This window comes from Maylandia zebra, linkage group LG6 (genome assembly GCF_041146795.1).
Source record: "Maylandia zebra isolate NMK-2024a linkage group LG6, Mzebra_GT3a, whole genome shotgun sequence".
NCBI classification, from domain to species: Eukaryota; Metazoa; Chordata; class Actinopteri; order Cichliformes; family Cichlidae; genus Maylandia; species Maylandia zebra.
In genome coordinates, this window is record NC_135172.1 from 17,339,216 (window position 1) to 17,363,232 (window position 24,017).

At 40.8% G+C, this 24,017-nt stretch overlaps 1 protein-coding gene across 13 annotated transcripts in view; it reads right to left on the reverse strand.

The window, feature by feature from the left end:
* Positions 1-16,803: 16,803 nt before the first annotated feature.
* Positions 16,804-24,017, reverse strand: part of fat1a (FAT atypical cadherin 1a) — an 80,732-nt gene continuing 73,518 nt past the window's right edge. For 3 of the 13 annotated variants that reach the window (XM_004549254.6, XM_004549256.3, XM_004549253.3), the window contains 6 exons: positions 23,390-23,543; positions 23,096-23,206; positions 22,304-22,947; positions 21,440-21,577; positions 19,528-19,563; positions 16,804-18,369 (listed from right to left, as the gene is read on the reverse strand). In XM_004549254.6, the coding sequence (XP_004549311.2) occupies positions 17,696-18,369; positions 19,528-19,563; positions 21,440-21,577; positions 22,304-22,947; positions 23,096-23,206; positions 23,390-23,543 (1,757 nt within the window). In that variant the 3' untranslated portion in view covers positions 16,804-17,695. The other 10 variants (XM_004549257.3, XM_004549255.3, XR_191135.2 and 7 more) reach the window with 9 other exon arrangements.

The window sequence follows — 24,017 nt, forward strand, 5'->3', positions numbered from 1 at the left end:
AGTGATGGGTCGTTCGCGAACGAAATGGCTCTTAGAGCCGGCTCTTTGACGTGAACGTCGCGAGCCGTCACGTGGGTTGTTTTTTTTTTTCTTTCTCTCAGCCTCTCTCTCGCACTTTTTTTCCGCTTCACTCTGCACGCGAGCCTTGTGCTTTACGCTGGGCAGAGGGGGGAGGGGCGGTAGTTACACTCAGTAGCACAGGAACAGAGCCAGAGAGAGAGAAAGAGAGGCAGGGACAACAACATTAGAAAGGTATAGTAATCATCCACAACTATTTTCGGTTGCAGATGATAAAGGATTGAGAAAGTTTATTCATGCAGGTCCATATGACAGAGAATATGCATGTTCTTTTAGTTTTCATATTATAATTTATATTTAATTGTGTTGTGGTTTGCAGTGTTTTGTGTTCTTTTCACTTTAAATTTGTGAAAGGAAAAAGTTGAAATTTTAAATAGTTAAAACTTGAAATGTGAATAGTTGATTTTTGTATTATATGATTTATTTATTACATTTTATGTGGAGTGAATAAATAAAAGTATATTTACGGTGGCCCCTAGAGACAAAGCACATACAAACTTCAAATCACGTACGAACTCTGAAGCATGTACAAACTCCAAAACACGTAAAAACACGTACAAACTCCAAAACACGTAAAAACTCCAAAAACACGTAAAAACACGTACAAACTCCGAAGCACGTAAAAACTCAGAAGCATATAAAAACTCAGAAGCACATAAAAACTCAAAACACGTACAAAAGACAACAGAAGTGCTCCAGGATGCTGGGCGCAGTGTTGAGCCTTTGTTATCTTGTGGCTACACAAGCCAGCAAGTACCAACGACCGGATTTGGTGTGTGGTAATAACAGGTAAATGAACTTTTTTTTAAATTATTTGAATATATATATGAGTGCCTGTGTATAAATATACAAACAATACACACATGCTTTCAATTGTGTAATTTAAGTGATCTAGTAGCTCTGTTTTGGAAGTTCAGTTCATGCTAGAAATGTGTTTTGGAGTTTGTACGTGTTTTGTCTCTAGGGGCCACCGCATATATTTATATATAAACATATATAAATAAAACCACTTGTTTTTACGTTAGTAATTCCTTTTGTGCATAATTTTATATTATTGTTAATAATAAATTAATTAAAGCAACAAAACAACCTGAAGAGCCGGTTCGGAGCCGAAAGAGCCGGCTCTTTTTAGTGAGCCGAACCGAAAGAGCCGGATCTCTCAAAAGAGCCGGAAATCCCATCACTAGTGACCAAACAGTTCGCAGAGGGCGCTTTTATTTCGAGGGAGAAATGCTGTCGCTCCGTGGTCGAGCAGTGAAAGAGCAACTCCACGGCTAAGGAAGCGTCCTAGTTATCGAGCGAGTTCATTCATGCCTTTGCGGTCGCTCGCTGGTTTTATCTCGGGAAGCCATTCATGATTATTTTTGAAGAATCATTCATATTACCAGGATCTCTTTCAGAAAAATCACTACTTTTTCCGTGAATGCTCAAGTGCACTGGATTTAAAGTGTTTAATGTATCCAAAATGTAGATTTCCCATAATGCTTCTTATTTTTGTAAAATCTGTAAATACTTACACACGATTGTAATTCAGTGAATTAATATAAAATAGTATAACACAGACACTGCAGGCAGTAATCCCTCTCTCTGTTTGTATTATGTTAGATCATACATACTGATTGCCCCTGGCGTCCACGCTCATCTATAGTTTGAGAGAGTGCCGGCTTTCTATACAAAGAGTAGCAATTATGCTATTGTTTGTTAATGATGTTGAAAATAAGTGGGTCAACCCCGTTCCAAACACACAAGCACGCCCTAGTACCTTTTCATGAGCCATCTCATTAAAAAAGGGTTGTCAGAGTAGTAATAATAATAGTAAACATAAATAAAAATATTTGTTTTTGATTTTGAGGATATTTAAGGGATGTGTTAAAAAAACACGCACATTCATAGTCTTGTTGCTCACTGATGATTTTTCAGTATGATGTACAGCAGAGAGAAAGGGTTCATCAGGAGCCACAGAACAAATCTGCAACTTTTCGGATAATCTATTAATGTTTTGGGGGACATTTCAAGTAGAAAGACACAGCTTTATAAAACGTATTAAAATATAAAATTGTAATTTAAGTTGAATATATCAGGTTTTAGAGCAGGGGTGGGCAACTCCGGGCCTCGGGGGCGGTGTCCCTGCAGGTTTTAGATGTGTCCTTGAACCAACACAGCTGATTTAAATGGCTAAATTAGCTCCTCAACATGTCCTGAAGTTCTCTAATCATGTGATTCAGGTGTGTTGACCCAAGGTGAGATCTAAAACCTGCAGGACACCGGCTCTCGGGGCCTGGAGTTGCCCACCCCTGTTTTAGAGTCAAAGTCAAGCAAAGTAAGACATCTGAGATTTTGTTTCTGACGTTTTCTCTATTGATTTGACTGCCTAATTAAGAAAATAAAAGCAGATTAATCGATAGCACCACAAGACCCCCCTGTTAAATTTTACTCTTCATACTCTTCATCCTCACAGTTTTTTTTTCTCCTGCTCTCATATTTCGCCTGGACACTTTAAATGCAGGCTGCCGTGTGTCTTTCAAAGGCCTGATTAATGGAACTCTGCCGAGATGGTCGCCTGGTTTAACCAGATGGCCAACTCTATAAAGAGTCCTGGGCCGTGTTCCAGAAAGAAAGTCAAGCAAACTCAGAGTTTAATACTAAACTCTGAGTTGGAGTTAAATCTGGGGTGGAAAACATTAAGTTTTTAGTCCCAGAAAATCTGATCACAGTAGGTTCAGTCAACTCTGAGCATGCTCATCCTGAGTTAAGTGCATGAGTAGAGAAACAAACTCGTGATGCCATTCCCTGATTCACTGTGGCAGCTGATAAATGAATAGCACAGCCTCCATTTTAATCCAAGGGGACCGATTAATATAAAAGCATGTCAGTTTGGACGAGTCAGTCATCATTTACCCACCCTGAAGTTTCTTTAACAGATGCTGGAATCCTTCCAGATTTTGCCTTTGAATATTAACTGTAATTAACACGGGAACATATTTTAGCACAAAAATGCGGTCCAGACGCATCCGTGACATCTGCAGCCTGGATTCCAAACTTTACATCAAACTGCATTTAATATGGCTTTACCAACCGTGACTGACTACAGCATGGAGAGTACAGTAGTTCAGTAATGCATAATGAATGTTTGAGTGGAGAGGAACTGTCTGACAACCTGACAGCTACCCTAATGCCCACAGAGTCACAGATTTAGAACAATGTAGCATTTAGGTTTTTATCTAAACTGATAAAAAGCCCATAATGCACACTTCTCACTGTCTCCGTCCTTATATTGGCAACTGAGAACATGCTAATAACCAGGATTTCCTGTTTTTTAAAGACCTATTTGTGCGAATTAGTGGTCCTGCTTGTGCTTTGATATCAACTGTGAATGAGCAGCTGACTGATGGAATCAGAGGGAAACTCAGGGTTTGGTGAAGAAAACCTGACAATGAAATAGGTTAGGTTACCCGGGTAACTGTCTCAGACTTTAAGTTAACTCTCTTTCTGAGTTCCCTCTCTTGTCAGAGTTAACAAAATAAAAGTTTTCACTTTCTGGAATGGGCCTTCCATTTCACAATAAATTGATTCACTGTGCTGCTGAACAACTTTTTTCCCTACTTTTGTCTAGACTGTATCTCTCTCCCTTGAGTTTGTCACGGGTAGATTTCAATCAGTTTTAGACGTCTGCAGGATAAATGAAGCAAACAACCTGAACTTGTACTCAATCCGGACTACCACAGCAAAGTGTCTGAATTCATCTGTCGTCTGGTACGGTCATAGTGATCAACAAAAGGTAACTTTATTAACAAAAACAATATTTTTTTTAAAAACAGGAATCCCACCAAAGCAATAATAAAGACACACAGCAGCTGTGTGCTCCCACCACAGTGATGTTGAGGGACAGGCTGACCAACATGATGGGAAAAGGGAGGACTGGAAATACACAGAAAAGTAACTGAAAACAAGGTGGGGCAGTTGATCATGGAGGTAAAAGGACACAAAGCAAAAAGAGAAGCATAGATGACGTTATTACCAAAATAAAACAGGAAGCTACCATAGAGAAGCTCACACACGGGCAAACAGGGTGACAGGAGACACAAAGAAAACTTGACCATAGCTTTTATAGTTGAGGGATTATAGTTTTTGGATTTTCAAAAGGAAAAAAAATCCCACTGTAAAGTATTTGCAAAGTGGACCTGTTGAGATTCTACAAAGCTCTGACCTATTTGGCTTTACAAAACCATGTGTGCATCCTGCTGTCATCACGAAACAGTCAGCTCAATGCATTTTTTTTTTAATCCCCATCTTTGCATCATTTTAAATCAGTCGGTTCATTGTGGCCTCAGGTTTGCTTTTATGTTGACAAGGCCAAAGTTATTCTTCACTATCCACCCATCATAAATATACCACGACTCGACAAGATTATGCCCCATCATAATACTGCACTGGCTTTTGCACTCTTCCTTTATCCTCCATCCTCATTTATCATTCTAAAATACAAACAACTCATTATTATCAATTATTTGTGATTGGTGTTCATTCAGAACCCATTCATTATCTCTCCCCATTTGTCTCAATATTACATTTTAGGTCAGCTTATTCTTCATGCCGAGCAACATTACAGAAATCCCTGTTGTACATCAGAACAGAGCGAAGGGAGGAAGAAAAGAAGCGGCAAAGAGTGATTTTGAATAATTAGAGCAGTTAGTGAGATAAAGAAGCATACAGTAAGAAACAGTAAAGGGGAAAAGGGGAACGGGGAGGTGGGGGGAGATGAAGGACTGGCTCTTTGTGTGTCACTTTGCTGATGATAAAAGAAGCTTCAAATGCATTAGTAGAACAAGTGAAAACAGCATGAAAGCTCTTACTTTGAACTGACTGCTTCATAGCTGGAGAAAGTATTGCTCTGTTTTGCTGAAAGTTACCAAAGTTTTTTTTTTTGATTTGCTCTATCCTGGCCATTTGTGGCCACTTCACTTTTCTTTTTTCAACCATTTTCGTTCTGTTAATGCAAGTGGAATGAAACTTCCCTAAGGTGTGTATTTTTTTCAGATTTTTTAATTTTCAAATCAGCTCCTTAATAATGTCAATAATATTCACTATACACCAAATTGTTCCTCTTGACTCTATCGTGGCCATTTTTGGCCAATTGTAACCCATTATAACCACCTTTTTGATTCCTTGTTATTGACAGTACTATATCATGCGATTTAGGTAAAATTGCTTTCATTCTAAACTCAACACATGAAAATTGTAGTTTTTAATGTTTTTTACCAAATTACATCATTTACCCATTTTTGGCCAAGCAAGCGATTTCATGTAATATTCCGAGTTCCTAGTAGCGGCCTTTGATGGCTTACCACACTCCAATGGACCAAAATAATGAAACAATTTTGACATAGGTTTGATCTTAAGGATCTAATAGTTTGTGTTTGTGCATGGCATTGCAGCACAAACATGTATTTGCAAGATGGACTGGAATAAATAATGACACATCAAACATTACATAGGCTGCAGTGAATTTCTGTGGATGCAGGTTATTGAGCTTTGAGGTTCCCAGTCAAACGTAGCTTTGAAGCACATGTTAAAAGCACTTTTACTCTTATATTTTTCATAAAAAGATACCATGCCCAAAATATTAACTCTAGAAACAAAAACAAAAACAAAACAAAAAAACCCAATCACAGGACATTTTGCAGAGTTCAAACCTGCAGCTGCAGCACAAACAACAACAAACACTGTTTGTAAACGTGTCCTGGAGTTTATGCAGGTGCAGACAGAGCTACTGCTATAAGTCAGCCTAACAGCTTCCAGATCATTTATTCTGACTATATGGCAAGAAGATCATCACTGCTTCAAGCACTGTCTATATGATCTGGTCAGAGAGCAAAGACAGCAAGCAGTCCTCTGCCCTTGAAGAAAATACATCTGCCCAAGATGAAGAAACTTCCTCTCCAGAAGATGAGGGGACAATCTCCAAAGAGGCTGACTGCATCACCACTGATGATGAGTACTAGCCAGGGCCTGAATCCTCTTCTTTGGGGGAGGATTGGGGTTGGGGGGGGCATGGAGGTGGAGGCCGAGCAGCTGATGGAAAAGAACAAAGGAGCATTTTCTGAGACCGAGGAGCCGGCGACTGATTGGATCCCTCATGAAAGGAAAACCATGTGGGTCCCACCACTGAAGAGAGACTGCTCTACAATCCAGTACCTACTGGTATCATACCAGGGGTCACCCTGTATGCAGTTCCCTGCATACAGAGTGACTTTTTTATAACAAAGGAGATCTTTTAGCTGCTGTGCACCCTTACAAACCTGCACGGGAGGCGAAGGTGTGAGGATTAGAGGATGAAGTGGAGATGTGAGCCTAAACCAGAATAAAGCAATACATAGCACGTTGGATGACAACACTGGAAGTTCTCAGGAAGTAAAAAAAGGCATGGGGTTCAGACTCCAACTGACGGAGGAGCTCCGAGGACAACGTCTTTCCTTCGGGCACCTTGGCAGAGGAACGCCTCAGATGAAAACTGGCACAGGGGAAACAACCCAGAGCTTCCTCCCCAGCTCCTCCAGTTGCAACAGAGGAAGATTTTGTTGTCTGTCTTTGGCTTCACCAAAACTACCACGGCGATATCCCACATGCCAAAGCAACGGAGGAATGTGCTTCTTTTGACAGCAACACACAAGGAACCAGCAGTCAGTGATGGGGAATAAAGGATGCGTGAAAGCAAGAAGCAATCCTGGACTACAATAGGCACAAATATTGCTTGGATAACTTAGAGAGGATGTTGGCACCTCGAGTTGTAGAAGGAAAACTAACTGATGGCTGCTGGCTCTTTTCTCCAATCTCCTGGATGTCTTGGGAAACGATGTCTTTGTCCGGCCGGAACAACCTCACTGAAGTGGGGGAGTCCTCTACAACCTACAGATGAAGAGTGATCCTGGGAGAGCTGGGACACATGCTGGTGACCTCAACAACTGCAAGACACCCATGTCCCTTATTCTCAGCCACTTCTGCCACTGATCTCAAGATACAGTAGTCTGAACCAGAGTGTGACCCACACCCCACCAACAAAATGAGAAGAAGGTGCAAAAGCCAGCGCCCCCCCCCCCCCCCCCCCCCCCCAAAAAAGTAAAAATAAAAAAATAAATAAATCATTGTTACAGTTACTGACCTGCAATGATGATAAAAAGAAATATTAGGTTTCATCATTCATATGCTAAAAATGTGAACTTTATTACTATTACTATACTTTATTACTATTTTTACTATAATAATACATAATCTGACTGGTATTCAAGAGTTTTGATATCTGAATTTGAATTATATTTTGGCTTTCATGACTAGGAGCAGTGCTAATTTAAAAAATCAAGTCAATGAAAGTAGAAAAATGTTTTAATATATATTAATTTTATAGTATTTTGTAAACATAAAGAGGGGGTGGCCATTTTTGGCCACGAACAAGCTGAGAGGGAGTTTTTTTGTTTTTCTGTTACTGCACAAAAGAACACAGATGCATAAAACTCATTGATACTGTTAATTATTGCTATACATCTAACCTCCACCATGGTTAGAAAATAAATCAGATGGCATGTTTTATTTGGAAAAAAATTGAGGTTTTTATGATTTTTTCCATTTACGAGTTCCTAGGATTATGTGATCTAACTGGTATTTAAAGGGTTAAAATTCTGAATTTGAATGAAATTTTGATTTTCATGAACAGCACTGATGCTAATCTAAAAAAATCAAGTCAAAAAAAGTGGAATATTTTCTTAATATAGCATATTTAATATTTGATAGCATTTCGTAAACGTAAACAACGGGTGGCCATTTTTGGACACGAACAAGCTGAGAGGGAGTTTTTATGTTTTTGCTCTCTCTGCACAAAAATAACAATGCATTATAATCAACGTTGATGTGAATCAATTACATGCCCCAGACTCTACTATTAATAATACAAGAAATTTCAGTAGCAATGCAATTATATAAAATTGCGAGATTTTGAGGTTGTCTTCCAGCTAGTGCAATGGACAAACAAACTGGTGTTTAAAGGGTTAAAATGTAAAAAGTAATAACTATTTTATATTTATGAAAAGAACTGAAGTTAGTTAAAAGCTTTATGCAGAAAAAATGGCAAAAAACCCCATAAAAATAATGAAAAATTGCAGACCTAATCTTTTGGTGGCCACTTTTGGCCACGAACAAGCTGAAAGGGTATCAACAAGCCCAGAGGGTTAAGTCTGATCTGTTAGTCTCTAAAGTTAGACTCATTTCCACTCAATGCAAGTCAGGAGTTTTGGGAGTCCTTAACCACCCTCTTATTTTATGTGATGATCTCATTGAGCAGGCTTACAGCAATCTCGGCTTTACACAATTATTTTTTTATCTTCTCCAAACTTTTTTCTCTAAGGACAAATCCACAAGGACACTGCTGTGATTGTTCATACATTAATCCCTTTTCAAAAGAAGATAAAGCCTCGTTTTTTGGACTTTTTTGTTGAAACAGCACAAGTTTCTGGGTTTTGGGTGGGTCTTTCAGGCACACTGCCACCTACCTCATGCACTGACTGCAGAATATGATACTAATACACTTTTTTTTTCTATGAAGAAGAAGAAGAAGAAATAGGAGGCATATTTTTGGTTATGTAGGACATCACACAACCTAAGTCTGCTATAACCCACCCTTAGCAGGAACCAATTGCTCTTTCAATTTAGAATTTAAATAAAGAAACTGGCTAACCTAATCCACCAGTGTGTGAATGCGAGAGTGAATGAATAGCGGCATTGTAAAGCGCTTTGGGTGCCTTGAAAAGCGCTATATAAATCCAATCCATTATTATTATTATTATTATTAACCTAGCTTAGCACACTAAAAGTAATTTCACACTTTGACTTGTTAAATTTCTAGATTTTTTACTTATAATCTCACAAAGTATTTGTTTTTCTACTAACATAACAGAATGACCTCTCTGAACAGGCTGGCACCAAGGCCAGTGAAAATGGGAGGTTTGTTTCAGGAATGGCAGCTGGCATAAAATCTATGGCAACCATGCTGAGCCATCCACTGCAGCGATTTATTTACCTTGGGAAATAAGGGAGCAGGTAAAAATACAGTGCATCCACAAAGTATTCTCACTGTTTAACTTGTTCCCCGTTTATCATCTTACAGCATTTAATCAAATGGATTCAATTCATTTTTTTATCTCAAAATTCTACACACAGTGGCCCATAAAAACAATTTAAAAATATGTGCTTGAAACTCTTGCAAATTTATTAGACATAAAAAACAAAAATATAACATGATTTCACAGCCTTTACTGAGACACTCGAGACTGGGCTCCGGTACATCCTGTGATCATCTGTCAGATGTTTCTAGAACTTCATTGGAGTCCACCTGTGGTAAATTCAGTCAGCATGTCAGAGCACAAACCAAGCCATGAAGTCCAACGAATTGTCTGTAGACCCCAAAGACTTGATTGTATTGAGGAAGCGATCTGGGAAATTGTACAGAAAAAAACGTCTATTACATTGAAGGTTTGAGTGACCATAATGGCCTCCATCATCCAAGTTTGGAACCACCAGGACTCTTCTTAGAGTTGGCCACCCGGCCAATCTGAGCAGTTGGAGTAGAAGGGCCATAGTCATGGATGTGTCCAAGAACCTGATGGTCACTCTGACTGAGCTTCACTTCACTTCTAGAAGGACAACCATTTTTGAAGCACTCCACCAATCAGGCCTGTATGGTAGAGTGGCCAAGCTCAAGCCATTCCCCAGTAAAAGGTGCATGACAGCCCAAATGGACTTTGCCAAAAGGCACCTGAAAGAGTTTCAGACCATAGGAAACAAAAAAAAGATTGAACTCTTTGGCTTGAATGCCAATACCATCCCTACAGTGAAGCATGGTGGTGGCAGCATCATGCTGTGAGGGTGTTTTTCAGCAGCAGGATCTAGGAAACTAGTCAAGGTCAAAGGAAAGCTGAATCTACAGTCCTTGATGATAACCTGCTCCAGAGCACTGTGGACATCGGACTGCAGCGAAGGGTCATCTTCCAACAGGATAACAATCCTAAGCACAGAGCTGAGACAACAAAGGAGTGGCTTCAGGTCCACTCTGTGTATGCAAGTCAAGACTTGAACCCAAATAAGCATCTCTGTAGAGATCTAAAAACCTTTATAATGTGCATTGGTGTCACAATCTGGGTAAAGGGTGGAACTCAGCAACCTGCACATTTAGAGACTGGAGATTTGTGACATGTGATGGTTAGTACTAACCAGGGTCTTTTCCCATCCCAGGAGTGTTTGTGTCAACTTGCTGTAGTCCTAACTAAACTGTATGTTAAAATCAAAGTAACTTACAATAAAAACAAAATTTTACATTGATCCCACAGCAGCTTCAGTCCTCTGATCTAAACTCAGGGGTATCACATAGAGTACACCCAAAGTTTAAAAGAATGAAACCATGTGGTTATTTCAGGCAGACACATCTGGCACAGAATCCCCGCACATCTGCTTTTCAAACTTTCTTTTCACAAGCAACAGCCAATCAGAAGAATAATGAACAGAGAAACAGGATACAGGGCCAACGCAGAGAGACGGGCAAACTATTTATGTTCAGTCTCACAACAATAGCCAAATTATAATCTAGTGATTCAGTTCATTTCAATTCACTTTTACTTAAATACTTTCCAAATCCCAACAACAGTTGCTTCAAGCAGAGGCCACGCATAAAAACACGGATTTCAAACTGAACATGGTCCTTTAATATATTTATTAGCTTTTTATCAGTCTCTGGTGTGGTTATAGTGATGAATAGAATTTGCACACTGAAGTTCAGGGCAACTGGCACCTGTGTGAGTCTTTCTTTATTGTGTGACAGGTTTGCCTGTCCAGGGTGCAGAGTTGGTATAATGACACAGCATCACAGCATGTTGTGTGTGGGGTGGCATAGTGGAGTATGTGCACACTGATCTAGAGTTTCGGTAGGATAAAGGTATTTATGTAGCTTCTGTATAAAATAGGTCCAAAGATTCAACCCCTAGCGTTACTATACAAACAGCCTAGTTCTGCCTTTCTACTGGAGTGAAGCGACATATACTGTCAATCATACTACAGGTACTCAAATTAGTATTAACAGGAATGAGTCAGTAGTAAAAACTAAAGATACATCATTTTCAGAAGAAAACAAATGTAGAGATCACAAAAGGTGATGCCAAACATGATCATTTCTACTTATAGAGATTCTAAAGAAATAATTCATGCCTATAAATCAGTTTCTTCCTACAAATCAGCTGCTAAGCGCTTTTGTGTTTATCTCCCTCTATTTTGTTCGAGCCCCTGAATCACTGTCTCCCGCTGCGAACCAGTAATTATCCAGAGCAAGGAGACTTTTATCTAATGTATAATTGAAGTGGTGTACAAATAAGTAATATTGGTGGCTGAGGAGCAAGCCCACCCAAGGCAAATAATGAGCAGGCATTTAGAAGGGAGGAGGACATATCTGCAGGGGAACTGTGTTTTGTTTAGGCAGGGAATTTGTTTTAGGAAACACATTTACTTTTATTAAAATGGCCTTTAAGACGAGTCAGTGGGATCGTTCTATCGTGTGTACCTACTGTTTGAACATTTGATTAGTCTTCAGAGATCATCAGGGGTATGAAGATGACTCAGAGGCACTGGTTGTATTCGGTGCCAAAGGAGCACCTTTGAGTTTTAAATGATCAAATGAACTGAAGCAAGAAAAAAAAGGAATTATTGCAATGTTCTTAAAATGCAATGTCTGGGGAGCTTTTTAACTTTAACAGCACAATTAAAGAAGTTTTTAAAAGGGAGTAAAAACAGCGAGGGAACGGGAAGGTGATCAGTGGCGTGGTCTCATCGTCCCAAAACAGAGAAACAGGTTCGAGAGAGCTGTCATGAGTTGGTTGGGAGAGATGGGGAAGGGTGAAAGGAGAAAGATGAGAGTGGGAGAGAAGTACCACGTGTGGGGGAGGGATAGGGCAGATGCACCCGTGATGAGGACAGGAGGGTGCCAAGAGGACCCCCCCTCTGTACAGACAGGCGTGCACAGACACACACAGACAAACACACACACACACTGCTGCCCGAGTCACTCATTTGAGAGAGCTGTCAGCAAAATGAAGGAGAGGAGACATAAGTAATGTAATGAGTGCGGTCTCGACACAGGCCCGGCATGTCTCTGCCGCTTCACTGGTCATGACTACATCCCACAGAGAAACAAGAGTGTTTGCTTTTATCTGCTCTCGTTCCCCCCTCCTCCTCCTCCTCTCAGCCGGTTGCCATGACAACTGCGGAGCTCCACCCAGGAAAGAGATGTGTATGCTGGGAGAAAGAGGATTATTGGGGTCAGTGGTCTCTGCGAGTGTGTGTGTGTGTTTGTCTCTCTCTCTCTCTCCCTCTCACGCACATTCACACGCAAGCTTTCTCACAGAGTGCGATTGTGCACTTACACATAACAATACAGTGACTGAGTATTTAACAGGAATGAAGCCAGACAATTAGCGTTTTTGTTGTCTGTTGTTTATTTAATTAATCAGCCCCCTGGAGCGAAGTTTTATGGGTTAGTCATTATGTTGTTTTTGTGATTAGCATTGTTATTGAAAAATTTATGGGGGCTGTTTTTGTGGAACTTTTTAATGTTCTGTAATAAACTCGAGGTCAGGGTGATTAAGTGTTGCACTTCTATAAAGTAAAGAAAAAAATAAGGAACAGAATGGAAGCTGATGAGAGAGGCTCCCATCATCATTATGTTTGTTACTTTTCTGTATGGGTCAGGTTTTAGCACAGCTAAATCCTACATTTCCCGTAATCCAACAAATGGCACTGATGCATTCGATCCGTCATGCATTACCATTCGGAAAGTGTCTGATTAACAATCATCATCTTGGCAGAGAATAAAGGAAAAGGCAGCCAACATCGAAAGAAGAGCTTTGAAAGTTCTTCCTGGAAAAAGCCTACTTAAGCCTACTTAAAGAAATGAGAAGAAAGCTTGACTAGGAGAGTTGAGGCTGTGTTGAAGAATAAGAGGTTTGTCATAGTTGTGCAAACTCTGTTTTTGCCTCATATACTGTATTTCCTGCATCTACTTCTTATTTTCCTGGCAAAAAACAGAAGTGAGTCAAGACTTGTTTACTTGTGAACTGGTTGTGATAAGACCGCCATATAACATGCTTCTAAAGCGTTTACATAGCTGAGTGGTAGTGGTATTTTCTCAGCACCATAACAAAGCTCTAAATCCAGTTTCCTGGTTGCTCTCCAGTGACTGCACAGTGGTTTTAACTGGATTTTTTAATTTTTTCACTAGAATGCATCTCACTCTCATATAGGGTGTCGTTTTTAGTACAGTGGGGTGGGGGATAAAACAGCAGTAATTCATACAAATCTTTTTAATGAAAGCAAAGCTGAGTGCACCTCCTAAACTAACAGCAAGGATTCGGGTCGTAGGAACACTGTCAGACACATTTACAGCTCATTCACGTTTCTGTCTAGCCGATGAATGGTTCAATAAGAAATATTGGCAATTAGAACCCAACAGTAGAATGATAGGGACTGAGTCTCTGAGTAGATCAGGCAATTTTGTGTCTGAGAAAAGGACACGGTCTCAGACTTTGATTTCATTTCTCACGAATGACTGGGCAGATTTTCAGGCCCACTTGGGGGCTGTTTTTCCCCCCAGAGTTTCAGGACTGTGCGACATGTTTACACACCACACGAGTAAATGTCAATCCCTTTCTTCCACAATCGCTTCCTGTGCAAAAACTGAACTGTAATTTGACTTGTGATTGATGGAAATCTGCTCTTGCTTTCATAAACTTTGATTACACGATTTTAAACTGTTTAATTCCCCCTACATTATGAATGTCATGACATATGGAACAGGATTATAATGATGTATAATCCTAAAAATGCCAGGTCCAGCTTATTACAAAGCTAATCAAGAACACAGCACAAGGTTAAATACTTCTGTGGACCGAGTGAAAATGGCACTGCTGTAAATGAACTGCTTTTGTCACTTTATTTATAATTATATGATGTTTTTTCTTCATTTTGGATAAAATCACAACTTAATGTAACTGTATTCCAACATCTTTATGTCTCAAGAGGCCTCGACTGAGGTTTGAAGAGCATTTTTAGTCTAATTCTGCACAATGAATACGTACAGTACTCTCATGCACAAGTGCGCTCATCAGACTTGTAAAAGTCTAAACATGTCCTTCAAGGATGGTGGAGAGTTATCAATGGCAAACTGAGCTGTGAAGGGGAAATCACGCAGGGTGAAAGTTTTCATACCAGCTGATGCCAGTTTGGCTGGTTTGTGTTCCTTCATCCAGCAAGAAGGAACCACTGAGCTCTGCCTGTGGACTGCTTCACTGCTTTTTGGCGTACAAACCATCTTCTTTGCTTCCTGTAGCTTTCATCAATTACCATATGCTGCCATCTTGTGGTTGTCAGCTGATACTACATGCTCAAAGTTGCGCACAAGTGGAAACCCACAAACCTCGAAATCCACCTTTCTCAAAGAACTGCTCACCCGATTCTTCACTAATGAATAATGCATTAATAGGTAAGGAGGTGTTAATTTATTCAACACAAGAAAAAACGCCTGGTGCTTTTTCCACAGTTAATTGGATTTGTGGAGCATGAGATTAAGGAGCACATGAGCGACTGCTAGGATTTGGGATGCACACCTCTTTAAAAGTTAGGATGCTGTGCAAAAACAGAATGCAATTATTTGTAAATAATTCCAACTGCATTTTTAATATATCCATTACAAAAAATGTTTCAGTCATTGTTGTAAGCGAAATTGCTATAAAGGGGGTTTCATTTAATAATCACTTCATATATAAATACATTTATATTTATATTCATTTAAATATCACACAAGACATTAAAATAACTAGTGATGTTTTAAATTGACCTCACAAAATTACAATAAGAACCCATTTACACTTTAAATCCAGGGTTGTGTATTAATTTGACCTTCATGCCTTTGGATGAGGGCATGTGTAGCTCAACTGGTGGTGTGTAAATTAGCACATTTGCTCAAGTACTCTTTTGAAGCACAGTTTTAATATACTTTAAATATTTCTGTGTTATACTGATTTCTATTGTCCTCCATTATCTTTTCTTACGTCTTGTAAAGCCTTACAGCTGATAGAGGGTGCACTTTGATTAGTTTTGTTTTTAGACTGTATAATGAACCTCAGTATAAGTGTGGTGTTTGCTGTGGTCCTGAGAATAAAGCAAAAAGTGAAGTTTTTCTACAATCAGGCAGGGGCTGCGCAGTGTCACATTGCTCTCATACAAACAGTCTGATTCTGGTGGCACGATGTGATTCATAAAGCGATGGCAGAGAAGAGGATGTGTCTTGACAGGAGTCAGCCCATTACAGCCGATGTGGCGTCGCTCTGCTGTCCTCACCGAAGGTTAAAAGGTCATTCTTCCACCACAGGGCCCAGGAGGGAGCACAGTCAATCCTGTGTGAAGTTGTGACCAGGTCAGCACTTTGCAGAGAAAGCCAGTGGGGAAAAAAGCCCTCACAAAGCACAGGCTGCCTGCAGTGACCGGCCAGCGCTGGAGGTATCAGGGTCATGTTATTTTATCAGCCTCATGCGAGGCAGCTGGGGTTTATTGATACAAACAGCTGCTGGGAGACAGGAGGAGGGAGGTGACGCAACGCAGTCAAGAGTTTAAGGCCTAAAGCCAGCTTTTAAGTTTTAGTGTTGGACTGCCTGTATTATTAACCTTTATTTTACCAGGAAAAGTCCCATTGAGATTAAAAACCTCTTTTTCAAGGGAGTCCTGGCCAAGAGGCGACAACATGTTAAAATGACAAAGTTACATACATGTTATAAGTAACAATTACATTTTAAAAAACATTTTTCTCTGGCTCTCTCAATTTGGACTTAAAAGCATTTAATGAAATAAGATCTGCTATCTTCCAGTCTTTTTGCATCATGTTCCATGTAAAAGGGGCAGCATAAGTAAAAGCCTTCTTTCCCAGTTCAGGTCTGGGAAAGAGCTGAACTGCCTGTGATTATAAGATCAGTTTAATTCATCATTAGTCTGTGAAGAGTTTAACAAATACTCAAGGAGATATTTATTGGATGAAGGAGGAACAATCCATCCTAATATCTAAGGTTCATTCAGTTTGTACCATGTTCAGCCTATTTATATCTATCATTCAGGCCCATTTGTAGCTATAATTTGTATAGTTTCTTAAGACATCTGTAACTTGTATTTTTGTACTTCTTATCTCCTCCTTGTGTCTGTATATACACACACACACATATATATATATATATATATATATATATATATATATATATATATATATATTACCCATTTAAAATTTCACTAATCCAACCCAGCATCACCGGGGTAAACGCTCCGCTAGCTGTACTAGCTCTCACGAGACCAAGAAAATCATCAAGTGTGCACGGGCGGTTGCCACGGCACACAAATGTAATCATGTTTGCCAAAAAAAAGTTGCAAAAAAATTGATTTGAATGATTGAACTGTTTCAGATTAATTTTTCTGCTGAGTGATCGTTTAAGTTTTGTTTGAAATCATCCATCCAAACAACTAAGATATAAAGTGTAGAGCGGTTTGTAAGAGTTCCCCTTTCTAAATACATTTATATCCCCAGTACTGTAACAGAGTGATGCATCGTAGTTACCTTGTAAACACGCTGAGAAAATAAGGCAGACGCAGACATCAGAGTATTTTTTAGGAATAATTTATTGCCAGTAGGAAAGCGTGAGCTTGTGGCAGTATTCAATAAAAACCTTAACAAGACCATAGCATTGCTCAGACACACACAGACACCTGAAAAAGTCACGTGTCCATGGATAACTCTGCACTATAAATATATTGGGTCCCATTTTCTTGGTGGAAAAATAAAGAGGTTCCAAAGTCAAAATGTACAAACAAACAAATAAAAAATAAACAACACAAGAATATGCAGTCGTTCATTGAAGACCCTTTTTGAAATGAGCAAGAGACAACAAACTTTACGAGTACACTGTGTTCAGAAAAGTCACGCTCTTCTCTTTATCTCTCTTTTTAAACACTTCTTTTTTTTCTTAATGAATGTACGCACAGTAAGGCTGATAATGTCACACCATTTAACTTTTTTTGTTGAAAATAAAAGCATAGAATATCTACAAAACCTAGTAAACTTTGAAATCAAAACTGTACATTTAAATTTACACTGAAAATGAAGACTTGTATAAAAACATCTTGCTTGGTTTTGTTTATAGAAACAAAGACATTTACTTTCTTTTTTTTTGTCGTGATGTTTTTCCTGTTGCACGTTGAGATGTCGATCCTTAGCACAATCCACTTCCTGTGTATGATGGCAGCTACTTAAAGCGAGGGGGGCTGGGCTGGGCTGAGCAGATGCAAAGCGGCTACAGAGAGTTTCCTATAACTTCTTCAGATCTTCTCAGCTGAACGGCCTTCTCAGCCGGTCTCAACAAACCCCTGTGTTTATGTGTCAGTGTGTGTCTGTGTGTGTGTGGGTCCAGATTCTGTGCGTGTTTAGTGTCTGTGGTGGTCAGGGGCGAACATAAGGTGTAGCTGTGGGTTTAGGCACTTTTGTTTGGATCCAGTGTCAGACTTCAGTGTGCTGCTGGGAGTCCAGCGCCGGGATGGACAGCCGCTCAAAGTGGCCCTCGTCACCGCTCTCGTAGTCGCTTATCATCACCTCGGACTCCTCGCAGCACGCCGACATGTCCGAGCAAGAGGCTGTGGACGTGTACAGAGACATGGACATGTTGTCCAGAGCAGAGGAGTCAAAGTCCCGACTGCAACCTAAAGGGTAGCCTCCTCTGTAACCGCTGTTACCCAAGGTGGAGGCTGGGGTGGCGGAGGCTGAAGTGGTGCCCAGGCCCTCGGTATCGCCGCCGTCACTTGGGAAGGAGTGCTGCGGCAGGTACTGGTTAAGGCTGTAAAGCTCGGGCAGGGCTGGGCGCTGGCGGATGGCGCCTGAGCTGCCCGGACCGGTCATAGGCAGGTCCAAGTCTCTGCCGAGGGGCCGCAGGGTGTCGCAGCGGTCGCTGTACTCTGGCAATGGTGGCGGCGGGAGGTCGTCGTTTACAGGGAAGTCCTCTGGCGGCGGAGGGAAATCGCTCTCAATGTCAAAGCCGCCGGGATAATAGTCGGTGTCGATGGCACTCGGGTCGCTGTACAGAGGGGCGGGTGACTCCACAACCTCATACTGTGGAAACTCCTGGATTCCAGGAAGTTGAACACTTGGCATCCAATCAGATGTGTCCCAGTGATATCCTGTTTGAGGAGGAGAGACCACAGCACACACATTATATCACTGCTCTCTCGCAAAAGCTGCACAGATGCTCTCAGGTTAATATTAAAAACCCACACCATGCAGGAGGAACACAGGTCAAAGTCACGCACCACAATGAGCTTAAACAAACTGCACAACGCTCTGTGATCAGACACACTCAGCAGACATGATTCACAAGTTAACACACACAATAAAATACACAACAAAAATAGTCTGTCTCCCTGTGTTTTTGTTTAGTTATCTTTTGTTATAAGATTATAATGTGATTTCTTTTTCTTCCTTTACAACTTTAAACTGTTGCTGGTGAGTCATCCTGATCTCAGGGATGCATGCATACATTTATCTAATCAAAGATCACTGAGGGCAATGAACTAACTCCAAGTGGCCAGGAGGGCATTATCACTGTGTCATGGGTGTATAGCTGACAAAGCAGCAAAATACAGAGCTGAACATAAAAATGAAGCCAATGTGGAAGTGCCTAAAAACCTGCATCCCCTCTGAAGGCTGTCTGAAGTGTACGGGAGGATGGTGTTCTGACTCCATTATTTGTTTTCAGTTGAATCTGGATGACATCACCGAGGGTACAGCCATCTTTTCGCCTGTCTATGGGAGCGATTCCCAAAGAGTCAGCCCTGCTTCTGAGCGTTTCTATTAAATCTTGTAATTAAATTAAAAGATATGCTTTAAATAATCCTAATTATTACGGCTCACCCACGTGTACATTACAGCCCCAAGTCTCAAGTCCGACTGTGTGATTTTCCTCTTATTTCAAAGCTAAAAAAAAACCTGTTTTAAAACAGATGCCATGGCTTTCAGAAAGCTCACACAACAGTAACACAGACAGACAAACATAAAAAACTGTGAATACTTCCAGTTAGTTACTGAGCAACACTTTTGATCATATAACATATACTCATGTATGTCATGCAAAGGATTTTTTCAGGGGGGTTGAAGGAGTAGAAACATATATATAACCTTACAATGCAAACAATAACACCTTATCAGGCCACAAAGCTCCAGAGCCACGTTAGAGAGGAGGTTAAACTCTCCTCATTAGGGTTCAGGGTTAGTGGTTAAACTGCAGAGGATGGGATCAGGGCAACACCAGGCAAGCAAAGAAGAAAAAAAACACAAGTCACCTCTTGGGTTCTTGAGATCATGAGCCAAAAAAGACTCTTTACATGAGGCGAGAAGGGGGAGAAAAAGAGAAAGAACAAGTCGCATTAAAATCTACGTGGAAAGAACATCGGCCTTGGAACATGAATGAAATGAGGACAGCGAACACTGAAGGGCAAATAATGACTGAGGCAGCAACAGTTCAGTGAGTGCACAACAGCTCTGCCATTTTCTTAGACCGACTTCTCGAGGTGCACAAGAGCTCAGCGCTGAATCGAGGACGCAACACTTGAGCTGCTTGTTTAATTTGATTTGTGCATATCTTTTTAATTAGCTTCTGAATCACAAAAAAAGGAGACGTTCTAGTCGGTGAGGTTTTGTCAGTGGAAGATAATGGCAGCTCTAACAGCCTACACTTCACATCCCAACACAGAGGACAAAAACCAGCGGCAGATGGAAGCTGGAAGAGTACCTTCTCCTTCCACCGTGTCAACAGCAGAGTTGACAAGGTGGATAACTGTCACAATGGAGGCTTGTGAGAGGCAGGGGACAGGGGGGAGAGTGGGTGGAAGAGATCTTAGCATTAGTACAAACGCTCTTTATCATTTATCAAAGACAAATAAAAACACATATGGAATGCACAGGGGTGGGAGAGAGGCCAACACAAGCAACATGTCCCACAAACGTCGTCCTCGTTTGCTTTTTTTATGCATTGATGCTGAATGTTTGGGGGAATGAGGGCGGTGTTAATGGTTCGGCACAGCACAATGGTGGGAATAGAGCGATGGTAGCGGTGGTGTTTGTGTGTAGTGGGGGAGAGGATAGGAGGGTCTAGTTTTGTTTGTGCAGGATAACACACAACAACAACAACAAACTGAGATGCTACTGGGTGCCACTGACAGTACAGATGGAAGAATCAGTGAAATTCCCCAGAGATCGAAACCCATTTCCAGCTAAGAGAAAAGCTGAATGTGTGTGCGTGTGGAAAACACTCACACACATTCAGCAGGAAAGCAGAAATTACCTATTTTGCACACGCTCCGTTTCTAATTCAAATTTGGATTTGCTGTCACTTTCGAAGGCGCGGATGAAGGGTTTGATGACTTATGAGCAGCACAGTGCCCGGCGTGATATCTAAGCGATGATGAAAAGTAATTAAGTATGACATGGGAAAGAAATGGGAGAACATAAAATGTGCTTGTATACCCTTTTGATATGTTCCTTGATGTTTGCTTGAAACATCCGTTTGGAGCTATTTTTTGAAAATATGAGGAAACAAAAAAGGAGGGACAAAAGGAAGAAAAAGGCATGCTTGTAAATAAAAAATAAAATAAAACAAAGCGCAGATGTGTGAACAAACAGAATATAACTGCCGTTTAAGTAAGTCATCAAACTCCTTTTGAAGCTAAACACAGGTGAACTTGGGGCCAGAAGAACAGGAAACAAGGTCAAATTTGTATTTATTTTTGTGTGTGTGAATAATCCCCAGAGAATAGCACAACACGAGTTGCAGTGATTACTTCTGTCTGTACCGGTAGTGATCGAGGACTTACAGGCCGGAACCCCTATTTAAAACCTTGTTCTGGATCTGTGGACTGATTTGATCCATATGGGAGCTGAAGCCCCGCAGCAAAAAAGAAAGAGAAAAAACAAAAACAAAAGAAACAGGACAAATGACCCTTAGAGCCACTACTGGGTCATCCATTCTGTACATGCAGAGAGAAAAGTGTTAGCGCTCAAATCAACAAGACAAAGGCAAATGTTGCAAAATCCTGCAGGCCGATCAGAGAAAAGGAACAAAAAGCAACAAACAGAAAACAAAAACAATGCATCTCATAGATTCATGTGCCAGAAACGTTCAAACTGCGCTGTCTTGTTAGTTTTTCTTTTTTTTTCTAAATGCTACAGAGGAGCAAATTAAACATGGCAGCATACCGTTATCATCACAAGACTCAGACTGGAAGGAGCTGAGGGACTGGACCTCAGACATGCTGCCTCTGGTGTTGTAGGGGTGACAGGCACTGTCCTCCACAGGCTTCTTGGTCAGGCACGGATCCAAATCCACAACTTTAGCTGGAACAGAAGGCGAAGTATGATCTTAATCACACATTTTAAATATAGAACGTGCCCCTGGCAGATTTTTGTTGTCGTTTGTTGTTCTTGTTGTGTGTTTGAGTCTGGACCTGCTGGAGGTTTCTTACTGTGAAAAGAGAGTTTTTCCTTCTCGCTCAAGTTTTACACTGAATGTAGTAAGTGTAGTTTTAAAAGAATCAAACTAATGACTTTATAATATTTATACTTTATACTTTATAATAAGTAGTTTGGATTTCCAAAATAACTTTGTGCTCATATACGCTGGCCTTTATGCTTTTTGCCAGAAGGATTTTTATAGTTTTACAGATATTTGATAAAAATTGTTTACTTGGCAGTGCACCAGTGCTGAATGCTCTGCTAGTGTATTTAACACAAGCTGATGAATTCATGAGAATCCAGATATCGGGTTTTTTTCCACAGACGTCCAGTTTCACATGCATCTACAGACAGTCAGCGATGCATTCACAGGAGTGAAAATAGCCAGTGCTGACTGGAACATGTGCGGCAGCTTTATACAAAGTCAAATATCACCATTTAGACGTTAAGTGACCAAGTCTAGTTTACTTTTACTACTCAACAACTCTGGAGACTTAAGGAATCCGAAACTTGCTAAATAACCCATGTTTTAAGCATAATGAGACACTAATCATACTCATTTGAAGCTCAGTGCAACTCCTGGGAAAAAACAGCTGGAATCAAACTTACCATCGTAATCATAATCCCAGTTTGGCTTCTGGATGGAGTCGCTGTCTGAGACAGAGTTGGATGGAGGGGGAGGAGGGAGATTGGGCGCTACGCTGCACACGGCCACGGTTTTGCGGTGCCCGTGCACAGAATCTGGGTTGAAGGTGCTGAATTCGGGATGCTCTGGTATGGTGGAGCCCTCGAATGAATTCCTATCCAAGTTATTTCTTGAGTCGCTTGGAATACTGGGAGTGTAGGAGATAGGCCGCACGGGCACCTGAGGAGGGATGTCTGAGTAGATGTTTTTGTTGAATTTGGCATCAAAGTAAGGTCTCTGGAGGAAGGAGTGAGGCACGTTCGAACCTCCAGGATGTTTGTCGTCATCTTCGCTCTTTGACCTTCTGCGGCAGGCCTTCTTGCGGATGATAATAAAGAGGAGGACCAGTATGAAGATACTAGACACAAAGACAACAATGCCTATCACCTCCTCCAAACCGATGTTCCAGGAGTTGGAGACCAAATTATTGCTGTGAACGTCCTGGAGTTCACACACTGCTCCACTGAAACCCTGCGAGCAGTTGCACTTATATGAGCCGTACGTATTCTGGCACTGTCCTCCGTTGGCACACGGGTTCTTGATGCACTCATCAACATCACTCAGGCACCTGGACAACATGTATGAATTTCAACTGAGGTTTGTTTGTGGGCAAAAAAGACGCTTTTTCTAACAGTTGTTGCAAAACACAAGATCTACCTACTAGGAGAATTCAAATAACTGGTGTTACTGCTTATTTGAGCTCCACACTGACATACCTGTCTCCCTGGAAGCCTGCTTCACACTCACATACGGGACCGTCCAAGCTGTCGATACACTTTCCGCTGTTTTTACAAGGGTTGTCTCTGCAGTACGGCCCCAACTGGCACCTGCATTCACAACAAGATTACTCCAGCATGAAGCCTCAAATTCCAAATTAGATGTGCACAAATCCTACAGTAACAACTAATATTAAAATTGCATTAGCTGATGTGAAGCAAGCCAGTAACATCATCCCGTATGTTGCGCACAATGTTCATATTATCAAGATTAAACATAAAACAGTGCAGTACCTCGGTCCTGAGTACTGCCCTCTGCACTGGCAGTAGAATTCACCTCCTCGGGTCACACAGGTGCCACCATACAGGCAGGGGTTGGAGGCACAAGGACTTATGGGGATCTCACAGTGTGTGCCCATGAACGAAGTGGGGCATTTGCAGAAGTAGCCTGAAGAGTTTAGAAAAACAGGTCAATGAGCAAAATAACAAACTGACGTTTTTTGTCATCATAAATCTATTTCTTTTTTCTAAAATAGGCTGGTGTGATTTTAAAACATCCTGCAGATGTTTTACCAAAAGCCTTCTAGTAATGGCAAGACTGTAATTATGCCCCTGAACCACTGGCAGGTTTTTTTTGTGAAACAGATGCAGAAGTGTTGAATCCACATCAACAGGCGTACATCAGAATGAAGCGTTTACACTAAAACATGATTTTAGTATTTAGTAGATTTTTCCTTATTAAGCAGAGAACATCTGAATTAGGACAGGTAACAGACCTAACAGCTGCTCCAGATTAAAATCACGGTTCGTGTCTTAATTTGAAAATCTGTGCTATTCCTTGGATGCCGGTAAATGGAATTTAATATGTCTGAAAGGCAGCGATACATAATCAGATAAACTTCTCAATGAAAACCAGACTCAA